At 36.0% G+C, this 12,766-nt stretch overlaps 1 protein-coding gene across 1 annotated transcript; it reads left to right on the forward strand.

Annotated features, from left to right (window-relative positions):
• The first annotated feature begins 8,668 nt into the window (after positions 1–8,668).
• On the forward strand, positions 8,669–11,612 carry LOC134209175 (jerky protein homolog-like). Its single transcript, XM_062685158.1, has 2 exons — positions 8,669–8,677; positions 9,872–11,612. The coding sequence occupies exons 1-2, from the start codon at positions 8,669–8,671 to the stop codon at positions 11,486–11,488; spliced, it is 1,626 nt and encodes a 541-aa protein (XP_062541142.1). The 3' UTR covers positions 11,489–11,612.
• The last annotated feature ends 1,154 nt before the right edge of the window (positions 11,613–12,766 follow it).

The following is a 12,766-nucleotide window of genomic DNA, read 5'->3' on the forward strand; positions in this document are numbered from 1 at the left end:
GTAGAATATTTTTACTTCAGAAAATTGCAAATTTCACCGGTTTCTCAATAACTGACGCCCATTTCTAATTTTGTATTTCTTAAATAAGACTTTCATCTTTGAAATGGTATGATTCTCGCCCGTATCGAACCTGTATTTTAATAGATATAAGCAGATATTGGGAAGCATTTTCTTTAGGATGATGATGATGATGATACTACCATCTATTGTAGCAAGGCATCTGCCGATAGCACTGGCCATATCTGACAAACGATTTATTCATGATTAAACTAATGTTTGTATTTCATCAGACTCCTGTATGAAGGGCCAAAAATGGGCGGGGTGGTTCCATAAGCAGAGACACTTATGCGAATCCACGGGATGAATAGAGAATCTCCTTCCAGATTATTGTTCGTAATCTAGACCTCGTTTCTCAATAGACCCAATAGATGGGGAGAAGAGCCCGCCCTTTTTCCACGATATGTTAACAATAGTAATTTGGCGATTCCACTCTTCCTATCCAAATCGTTTCAATCGAGTGCCCTAATGTTTTTTTTTTATAGTAGGGTAACCAACTTGATTTGGACCCCTACACATTTTGGACCCTCCTGGCTACATTTTTCTGATTTCTGAACTAAAAACAATGCCGCTGCTAATTTCCCCATTGGCTTCAGGAAATTAACATTGTTCAGCATCTATTTCACTGGTTTCTCGTGCGAAAAGGCGATATTTAGATGAAATTTCGAGGAAATTAGTATGTTCAAGAAGGCGAGCGATACAAAGCGTTACGCTTAAAAGTATAGATCACTGAAAATCTTAGAATGTACACAATAAGTTTCTTTCAAAATTGTGAATTTGAAACGCAGGAACCTTCTCATTGATGCATGCCAATCGAAAGATTAGACTTGGCTTCGACTCAATGGACCACGGTAAATTAAAAAATCGACTTTGAAGAAACTAAATTGGGGGTGTCCAAAATGTGTACATTTGGGGGTCCAAAATATGTTGCACTGTCCAAAACGAAGAATATTTTCATTTCAAAAAATGGCAAATTTCACTGATTTATCAATAACTGAAGCTCATTTCGAATTTCTATTTCATGAATAAGACTTTCATCTTTGAAATGGTGTCATTTCCGCCCATATCGAACCTGTGTTTCAATAGATATAAGCATATATTGGGATGCACTTCCTCTAGGGGTCCAAAATTGGACAGTTACCCTAAAGAATCATAGGGATTTTATTCAAATGGGCGTAATTGATTTTGACCTTAGTTTTTTTGAACGACAAATGTGCGCTTCATTTAAACTAATTTCGTCAACTAATGTGCCTAACAGAAAGAATGGATTCCAATCTTTCTGATAGTAACGTCAGCTGAGAAAAATATGCTGAACAGAGAGAGTACTAGCCATTTCAAATTTCAAGGTCAAATACAATTACGCCTATTTGAAAAAAGCTCCTAGTATCTTTTTATATTTATTTTACGGCTACGCAGTCTTTATTTGTAGAAACGAGTTAGACGAAACGATAAACGTGAAACGACACAAATAATTACCCCCTGAGGAAGACACAATCCCCGTGTCGAAACGTTGGGTAACGAATAAGGACCTTTCTTCAACGCCAGCTAGTTTTAGATTTATGCCTTCAGAGATAGAAAACCAATAACTCTTCAAGAAATGTTCTGGTTTAGATCGGGGAATAGGGAAGCATTTTCTCTAGGGGTCCAAAATTGAACATCTACCCTACATCTTCTAAATGGTGTTTGCAATAGAATCTTATGAGTATAAAAATTATGGCTCCACCTCACACCTCGAATGACAGTACGCCGAATTCCATTACCCTGAAGGCTATTACCCCGAAAGCCATTACCCCGAAAATATTTCGATACAGATACCGATGAATTGGAAAATAAAAATATTTGAAAAGTTAAAAAAAAAAATATACTACTTAGAGTTACTTAGAGAAACGCAATAAAGATTCTGTTTAACCAACATTTTTGATTTACGTGTAATTAACTTAAACTGTCATTCTACGCCATTATTATCTATAATCCCTCTGTTTTGGCTTTTCTGGTCATAGAATGTACAAAGCGGAGTGATCCTACTACATCCGACGTTTCGACCCTTGGTTTGGGCCTTCTTTAGGGAGGTTATAGGGGTGCCACTATATGTCTATCGCCTATTGCTGGGCGTTTAATTTTCGGGGAACATTCCCCCGACAATCAAACGCCCAGCAATAGGCGATAGACGTATAAAAGGAAAGCCAAAACAGAGGGATTATTTCAAGACAAAATTTTCAAAACGACTTATCTGCTTTTGTAAACAAAGATTCAAACGACGATTTGACGAATCTGATAGCTCACCCACGCAAACCAACACCATAAACAGGTAGCGGAAACCTTCACCTACCTATTGGTGGTGTTGGTTTGAGTGGGAGAGCTATCAGATTCGTCAAATCGTCGTTTGAATCTTTGTTTACAAAAGCAGATAAGTCGTTTTGAAAATTTTGTCTTGATTTGTTATCTACCCTGGTCGTTCCCAATATAAATTATTATCTATATTAAAAATAGTGAAAGTATTGAAAACATTCAAGTGACTATTGATTCATAATTAAACTTTTTTTTAGGTTTCCCACTATTTTAAGCTATGGAAAAAATCTTTTGCTCTAGCATTTTTACTGATGCATTCGTCAAATGAACGCGTCTGCCCGGCATGAGATATAAAGAAGAAATAATTCCAACTTTAGATGATCGCGTTAGCTCGATATAAGGCGAATTCCTCCTTTATCAATACCTATTGAAGCTACACTTCCACAAAGGATTGTCTGCGCTCTGGGGTCATATTGATCCCAGATTGAAATTGCTCTAACTATTTTATGGTTTGGCCAATTATGGATTTTTTGGGCAGTTTTGAAAGATAATTTAATCTTCTCTATGGAAGTTATCTAAGATTGACCGTATTGTGGATGGGTACCTCGCGGGGAGGGGTTTTCGGGAAAAAGTGTAAAAAAAACTGTAATTTTTTATGTTTATTTTACTAATATTTGGAAATTCTAACCATTTTGAAATGCACCTTTTCAAAAAGATTAAGCAGGATGGCGTGTACTTTGCCATTAGGCAATGAATAGTTTAGAACTTGGCCGCTAGGTGATGGTATATATGAAATTATTATTTTAGACTAACTCAAGATATTCCGATATATGAAATTTTCTACATTGTAAACATTCCTATCGCACAAATTTGAAATTTGTATAAAATATGTTAATAATTATTTGCGAGCGTCTTAGGGGAAAATGTTACACGGTTTAAAAAAAATTGTCCTCCTTTTACTTCCACATATTTGTGGAAATTGGAAATTGTTGAAAACTAAATTGTGGAAATTAGTGGAAATGCTGCAGAAGCTACCCCCAATTTTAATAATCAGGAAGAGAGGCACACGAAGGAACTTGGTAAGAAATCAACAGGCTGAAGAGCCAGGTAAGCGACGAATTAATGTGTCTGACGAGAGGCTTAAGTGGCATCCATGGTGTTTTTTTGATACCAAGATCACCCCTTACCCTCAGCACGGGTCCTGAATCACTATACGTATACGGTATATGGTTAAAAAATGTTAATCTCTCTCTATATCCATCTATAATCCTATGTGGCCCTATGAATCAAGAAAAAAATTGATTTAGAATTCTCCCACTGAGCGGCGCTAGTGTACATAAAAATACCAGTTTGGTTCGATATCTCGAGATCTATGGGATTTAGGAAATTTCCGTCTTCTACAAAGTTTTTCTAGGATTGGAAGTCAATAAGTTGAGAAACTGTTAAGTTCAGAATTCAGCCATAAGGCGGCGCTAGTGTCCTCCTTTTACTTCCACTTATTTGTGGAAATTGGAAATTGTTGAAAACTAAATTGTGGAAATTAGTGGAAGTAAAGGAAGACAATTTTTTTTTAAAACCGTATAAAATATATCTTAAGCAAAGTTTATCTGGTGAGAATGGACTGTCATGTGATGGAAAAAATAATTAGGAATTTTACAATTAGACGGCCCTAGTGTGCTTGCAATATTTTTTCGTGAAATATTGCTCTACCTTGAGATCCTTCGTACCTACACCCAATTTTCTTGGATGATCTAAAACATATAAGGTACCCCGGGGCAAGTGAAAATACGGGGTAAGTGGGTACTATGACTGCAGATGAATCGATGAACGTTTTTGATGGTAACAATGTTCTAGGAAGATGAAGCAGAACTATCAACGATTTCACCCGACACAAAAATATTTGGAATCAAAACCATTTAAGGCACCATACTAATGCTATTGCTTGATCATGACTTTAAACTACCGAGAAAATCTATTACTTTTATTTTATTTCAATGGATTTCAAACTAAATAGTCGTTTCAAAATTTATCATTGATGTGGAAAGTGAATGTTTTGAGCAATTAAATAATTGTGTGACATCGAAAATGATTTGAAATTTTTATTTAAAGCCAAAATCTGCAATGTTCATTTGCCCTTGAGTTTTAACATACATGGGGCAAGTGGGACCTATTTGAACAACATTTCCGAAAAGCTATTTTAACTGTTTTTAGATGGTTGTCTAGTGAGAAATAACTTCGTCCTTCATATGTCATATGGATCTGAATCAGTTACAGTTTGATTTTAATGCTAAAAAGTATTGTACAGTTAACTACCAAATGTGTATGCATTATGTAAATTATTTATATCCCGCATGAAGAAGAGCAATGGCTCTAACTATGATGCGATATTCTTCCGTTTACAATGCAAATAATCTATTTATTCTACAATAGGTCAACAGGATTTGTCTTGTGTTTTGTTATTTTCATTCTCAGATAAATAAAGTGCGTAACACATAAATTGGAAATTTTGTTCTGATACAAATTAAAAACATTGCGCATCGCCGGATTAAAAACGTTTCTTCTAAAGTACTAATTTATATAACAATTTGTGTTCTAAACAGAGAAATATTTATTTATACAAAAAGTGAATAAAGATTTGCTTATCCTTGCCACCTAAAACATTTGGTACAAAAGTAAGCTAATGGAAAACAAGACAACAGCCAAAAAAACAGTAAATCGACTGTTGTCTTGTTTTCATAAATGCTAACATTATAATCCCTTTCTTCTTGCAAATATAAAGTCCGACATGCAACCAATATTTATGCATGATCTGAAAATACTTAGGCTCAGAAATAATATGATACTGTTCATGCCTCAAATTAGTTTCGTTCGACATTTGAAAACAGAATGGGTCCCACTTGCCCCGTTTGAAGGGGTAAGTGGGTCCTGGGCCTGTAGCATAATCGAAATTTTACTAATAATATTAGTAGAGTAGCTTGTAACTTGTATTTTTCTGTTGCATAATGATTCTACAAGTATGAATTTACAAGACTAATATTACAAGTAAACCGCACTAATAATATTAGTGGAATTTACAAGTAACTGTTGCATAAAGAAAATACAAGTAGAAATTATTAGCGATGGCTTGTAGTTATTTTTACAAGTATGAATGGTGCTGTAATTTAATTTACAAGTAGCTTTTATTTTATTATTTTAGCTGTGCAAAGTAATTATGCATCGTTTAATTGTTTTTAACGACTTAACAAAGAAAGAAACTATTATTCTAGTTGATTCAAATTACCATATAATGACATGACATGACAGTGCATAACACTGAGAATTATGAAAATTTTCAAATGACTTTGAATATAGTAGAAGTACTTTAAGTGCTGACATCAAGTATTCAAATGGTGGAGCGCTAAAGATCATTATGCAGTACACAGAAACCCAAAACTACTCAAAAGTGGGTTGTTTTAGGGCAACTCCGTACTTCGTAACAATACCCCAATTTGAGTAAAATGAGTTTCCTAACACTTAGTAGTTTAACTTAATCCACTTAAAACATATTACCAAAGCTGAGTTTAGTTTACCCAAAGTTGACTTTATTTATCTCAAAATTGAGAATATATTAATTTACTGAAATTTGTATTATTGTACTAAACAATTTCGTTTAAGACCATGCATATTTCTTTATTTTTGACAACAATCATGGGAAAGAAAGGAAAAACGTAAAAACTACCTAAATTCTGAGTAGAATTTATTGCGATATTCTCATCAGTTAGTAATTTGAACTAAAAAAGTAATCGTTCAAATTTCATAATCGAATTAGAAGCAAAATCCAAACTTGCATAAGTCTCACAATCACGTAAATTAAACCCGTTTTTTAAAGACACACAACAAACAAGTCTATCGGGATTCGATTTATCATGGAGGATACGTACGCGTAACTTACAAATCGCCCTAATTAAAACTTAAGTCAATCCCAAAGACCACGTAAAAACGACTCCAGTGTGCATTACATTGGCTTGGTTAAAACTGCCAATACCACGAAGCCGGCTTAAACCGCGGAATCAATAAATTTACAGAGATAATAATTCGTGTTCCGTGCATAGCTATCGCAGTCAAAACATATATTCTATCCACAAATTTGCAAACAAACGTAAACAAATCGTTTACCTTCGCATTGACAGTGAACTGTCGGATGAATTTTGACAGGTAAATGAACCTGACGGACTTGTAATTTCAACTTTACTAATAATACAAGTACTAATATTATTAGTTGACAAAACATCATTATGCGACGCAAATTACAAGTACTTGTAATTTTTTGACTTGTAACTTGTAACTTGTAGCTAATATTATTAGTCTGATTATGCTACAGGGCCCTGAAGGTAAATTTATTTCTAGCACTACAAATATTTTTGTAATTGAATAAATGGCTTCCAACACCTTTACAAATATTTGTTTGAAATTTGAAGCTAATTAGTTTGAAATTCATCCGCAATGTGGCACTACTGTATATGAGAGATCAGTTGGGTTTGATATCTCGGGATCTATTGGTTTTGGAAAGTTGCCATTTTCTATAAAGTTGTTCGAGCATTGGAAACCAATATGTTGAGAAACTGTTTAGTTCAGAATTAAGCCATAAGGCAGCGCTAGTGTATATGAGAGATCAGTTTAGTTCGATATTTCGGGATCTGTGAAATTTAGAAAATTGCCGTCATCAACAAAATTGTTCGAGGACTGGAAACCAATATGTTGAAAAACAGAATAATTTAAAATTCATCCGCAAGGACTCAAGGAGGTGCTACTGCATATGAGATATCAGTTCTTCGATTTCTTGGGATCTGGGGGATTTAGAAAATTGCTGTGTTCTACAAAGTTGTTCGGGGATTTCAAACCAACATGTTGAAATATTGTGAAGTTTAAAATTCATCCGTAGAGTAGTGATAGTACATGTGATTATATAACCCCGGATCTGTGATATTAGCGAGTGACCGTCTTCTTCACAGCTGCTGGAGGATGAAAACCATTATTCTTAAAAACTGTTTAGTTTGGATTACATCCGCTGGGTGGTGATATATAGATCAACCAGTTTTGCTAGATGTCGCAGGATATTTTAAAGTGCTGTCATTCACAGTTATTTGGGATTTGAAAACCAATGTGTTCAGAAAAGTGTGTCATATAACTACCGTTTCTGTTCAATCAAAGTTAAGGTACACCGGGGCAAGTTGAAACGGTTTTTTCAAAGTTGAAATTCAAAGTGCTGTAAAAAAATCACCCTTTGATATATTTTGAATCCGTTTGCGGTGTTTGCTAGTTCGGGTCAAATATTATACATAAAAAATAAACAACCTTAACTAACTTTTTTATAAATATTTTTTATATTTAAATTATTTTTTTATGTGCATCGTTTCAACTTGCCCCGCGAATCGGGGCAAGTTGAAACGCTGCGTTATATTCAGACGTAAGCTAATTTTTCCGTATTAATAACAAAATGTATGTACTCATTGAGACTCAATAAGCACGAGGTTGTAAAGGGAACTATAATACTGCCAGGATTCGCATAAGGGCCCCATGTAAGTTTTTGACGATATTGATTTTCTTTCAGAAATTAGCTTAAAATTGTCTCCTGTTTAAGAAAAACTGATAAAATAGTAGGGTTTGTTCTAGAAATTTGAAAACAAATCCCACTTTTGTTGTCTCATCTTGATATTTACTCGCATAAAAATCAGATTCCAGATTTTGATAGGTACTCTTTTACACAAAAAATAAACTTAAGTATGGTTCATTTAATTGTCCCACAGCAATAAATACGGGTAAAGAATATTATGTCAATTTTTTGGAAGGATACGAATTTTTTTCAATTTATTAGATAATTTTTTGGATTTCTCCATGTAAAAAAAGTTTGATAAATTCAACGGCATATTACTCAAGTCGGCGAAAGTGACATGGGACTCTTATGCGAATAAGGGCAGTGTACAACAAAGTCACAAGCGTATTTTCAGAGACGAAATTCTGGAGAACGCACTACGCTGAAAATTTATCAAATTGATTTTCTCCTACTGGTGACCACTCGGATTTCTATTCAGGATGCTTCATTATTTGGTTCACTTGATATTGCACAATTGATTAATTCTGTTGTGGCTTCTTCATAAATGCACATTAGTTCCAGCCATCATATCTCTCATAAACCCTTCGATTGGAGAAATAGGCAGCTGGGGAAGTGAAAGGTGGGGTTAACGAAATGTTTAGATACTCTATGTTTTATTTTCTGAGAGTCAGTGCTCAGAAGATTAAGAATCTCAAAACTGCAGTTTAAACATGACCCCTTTTTATTCTAATGGAGATTGTAAGAAGGTTGCATTCATGACAGAATGGGCAAATTAATTAAATTTATGTTCAGAAGTTTGCATGTTTTTACAAATGAATGTTTTTTGAATGTATTTACGGACCATGTTGAATTTTGAAAAAAAAAAACTTTTAATTGCGAGGGTGACGTTCTGAATCGTTGTTTCAACTTGCCCCGTACCACGCATTTCTATTTGCCCCGATGAGTTGAACATGCAGAGCAACATCAAACAACCAAAATACAAAAATTAAAACGGGTCTTTCATCGATTTTTCATAATCATTATGCTTATTCAACATTGAATGAATACCTCCCGTGAAAATTTTATGAAAAAAACTCTTCCAAACATCGTTTTGAGACCTGTTTCATTGGCACGTCAAATAGTTGGTTTGAATTTTGCAAAGGGCGAAAAATAAACAATGACAGGGATTGCATTTGAAAGCTGCAATCTTTCGGGAATGGTAGTCAGAAGATGCGTTTAGGCGAGTAGTTTGTTTGAAAAAAAATATCAGAACATTCGGTCATTTCCTTTCTAAATTACAGCTTCTGTTTCAACTTACCCCGCATTTCAACTTGCCCCGGTGTACCTTAATTGCCTATTTCCGGGGATTAAACCACCCGACTCGGACGTTAATTTGAATATGTACGTTATGTGGAAGATATTGATTTGGAAAATGTATTGGAGGTAACCACTTTCCCTTCGATGGGACTCGAACCCATGACCCTACAGTACGCTAGACTGGTGCTTTAACCAACTAAGCTACGAAGGACCTCCGTCGGCCTTCGCAACCTAGCGGCTACTGAACGTGTACTATACACATGTGGAAGTATTGGCTTGAGAAATGGATTGCGAGTGATATGACTATGCGTCCAATTTGGGAATCTCGAGCTCGTTATTTGCGTTACTCGAGAATTAACTCCAAGGATATTACAGTCTCGATTCGCTGGTTGGGCCACCACCTTGACCCAACTATCGAATCTGGTTCGTTAGTTGGGTCAAGTGACAAGACCATCGAATCAATTGGGGGGTGTGCGCATTTGTTTGTTTTCGTTGTTAAATTATTTAATTAAAAGCAATTTTTTCCTCCAGATTCGTATTTTTTGTTGGTAAAGTATTGCAACTTTATCTTTGATTATAATAATATTTATACAAAATATGCTTTCATTTTTAGCGAATTAAAATGGAATCATCGAGCATGAACAAATCGCTGTAAAATACAATGTTGGAAGATCATCGGTAGGTAGGTTCCTGCAGAATAAAAATGCAATTCGGATGGCAGTCGAAAAATACAGAGAATACGGTCTGAAGAAACGGCGAACACTGAAAGAGCAGCACTTTCCGTTGATGGAGGAAGCACTTTTCATTTGGATTTTGCAGCAGAGAGAAGCAAATATTGTTGTCCCGGCAGACATTATGCGCACAAAAGCAGATTCCCTATTCAGGGAATTCCAGAAGCACGGCTGCTATTCTGACAACACATTTCTTGCTTCAAACGGTTGGTCTCGTCGGTTTAAGGAACGTCATGGATTGCGAATGGTAACTGCTGCCGGGGAGAAAGCATCAGCGGATTTGGAAGCCTATGGTAAGTTCAAGACGGTGTTGATGCAAAAGATACTGGATATGGGTATAAATCGATCGCAACTTTTCAACGCCGACGAATCTGCTCTATTTGTCAAGCTCATTGCTTCTAAAACTGTTGTATTGTGGGATGAGAAAGCAGCTTCTGGACGAAAATTGAACAAGACTAGATTTACCTTCATGCCATGTTCCAATTCCGACGGTTCATTGAAACTTAAGCTGATGTTTATTGGAAAATCAGAAAACCCACGCGATCTCCCGCAAGGACCAAACAAGGACTTACCAGTTTCGTACTATTTTTCCAAAAAAGCATGGATGACACGGGTGCTGTTCCGAAAATGGTTTGAAGAAGAATTCGTACCATCTGTCCGTCAATTTTGTCGCGAAAGGGGAATTGAGCCGAAGGCTCTTCTTGTTTTGGACAACTGCTCCGCTCACCATGACGGTTGTGACTTGAGGAGTGATGATGGCCTGATTCAAGTCATCTATCTGCCCCCCAACGTAACTAGCGAGTGCCAACCGATGGACCAGTCTGTCATAAACGCCATCAAGACACGGTACAAAAGAAAATTGATGCTTAAACTTGTACTAGAAGACGAAGCCTTATCGTTCGACCAACGGTTGAAGAAAGTTTCACTCAAAATGTGTTTGGATTGGTTGGCCGCTTCATGGGAGGAAATAAACCCTTCAACAATCAGGAATTCGTGGAATAAGTTGGTCGACGAGTTTCCAGATTTTGGGGATGAGGAATTCATAATAGATGACCAGCCATTACTTGTCCCAAATGAAGAAGCAACGTCGATTAATGATAATTTGGCTGATATTAGGGCGTTAGTAGCTGCAGCTGATAAGCTCGTCGGGACTGAAACTAGTGAGGAATCATTGAACCGATGGTTGAATGACCAGGTAGTCGACGCTGAGGGAAATTTGTTATGTGGCACAAGCCAGGTGTATACCGACGAAGAAATAATAAATGGTTTGCTACGTGGTTTCGATGAGTCAGTTGTTCTAGATGAAGAGTGGTTGAACGATACCGATATAAATGCTCCTGAAGACTTATCATCATCTCATCCAATTTCACCAGAAGACTCGATCAAGCCAGACTTTTCTCTTGTGTTGCGATCGCTCGATATCGTTGTTACATACGTTGAAGATGATGTTTCGGAGGCTGCTCGTCTCAAATCACTACGCAGCAAGTTGATTGAAAAAGAGTGGAAACGGCGCAATATGTAGCAAGCAAGTTTATTGAAAACGACTGGAATCGGCGCAATATGTAATGTTAAGCTACATGAACTTGTTGACTCATACTTTGTTAATTGAAAATGAAATACAAATATTTGATTATTTCTGAGGACAATCTATTATGAACTCATTTTCTTACCCCTTGAAAGAATTGACGTGTTGTTGTCAAATATAATTTGACATAAGGTTTTGACATCCAGTTGCTTTTTAATTGAGCCGTGGCCCAACCAGCGGAGGCCCAACTAAAAAGTGGCCCAAGTATTAAAACCCCAACCAGCGAATCATGACTGTATCAGAAATAATATAGAAAAAAAACTGCGTTACTTTAGGATGAATTGTTAATGAAATACAGACGACTCTCCACATCTCGATGTTCTATATCTCGATATCTCTCCCTATGTCGATGGTTTTCTCGGTCCCTTCGATTTCCATACATTTGGGAATTCCACATCTCGATAACCTCCCTATCTCAATATCTCTCTATCTCGATGTGTTCTGGTCATAATTTGCTCAGGATTCTTTCTCCCTATGTCGATATATTCATATTTCTAGGCTACTAGACGACTTTTGGACAATAACAAACACATGAACAACAATAGATGTTTTGTTGTCGTTTTTCATAGCAACGAGCTTTTTTCAATCTAGTACCCATTTCAATTATCCTTCCATTCCTCGATCTCTCCCTATCTCGATGGTCCCTTCAATATCGAGATGTGGAGAGGCGACTGTAAATAAATAATTCATGAATGGTCACTTTTCCCAGTGCACCTGAGCCTTTTATTTAGCTATATTTACCTGAGCCTTCTATCGAATCACTTTTATTATTTTTTCAATTGATGAAGAACTAATTTTTTGAGGAATACATGGTGGTTTGGTGCAAATTGGTCAACTGACTAAAAAGTTATCTCATTTTTACTCAATGTGTTGTACTTTTTACAGCGGTGCGAATCCCGGAAGGTTAAGAATTAATTTTGATTTTCATACATTTCAAACAAAACTCAAAGCAAAAAAATCTTAGTGTACTATTCGATTTCATAAGCTACCTATCCATTGAATTATACCCTTCCACAAGCACGGACTGATTATAGAAGTTATGTGTTTGAACATTTCATATTTTATTCTGTATACACATTTTTAAAGAAATTTTGATATTTTGTAAAGACGAGTTCTACAATATCAGTTATTAAATATAGGTGGTATGTGTACGTATTGGGCACCATGTTGCTCGCGCGACCCAGAGTAGAAAGTACCTTGCGATGTCGCTAGAAA

The sequence above is a fragment of the Armigeres subalbatus genome, chromosome 2 (genome assembly GCF_024139115.2).
Source record: "Armigeres subalbatus isolate Guangzhou_Male chromosome 2, GZ_Asu_2, whole genome shotgun sequence".
Lineage (NCBI taxonomy): Eukaryota > Metazoa > Arthropoda > Insecta > Diptera > Culicidae > Armigeres > Armigeres subalbatus.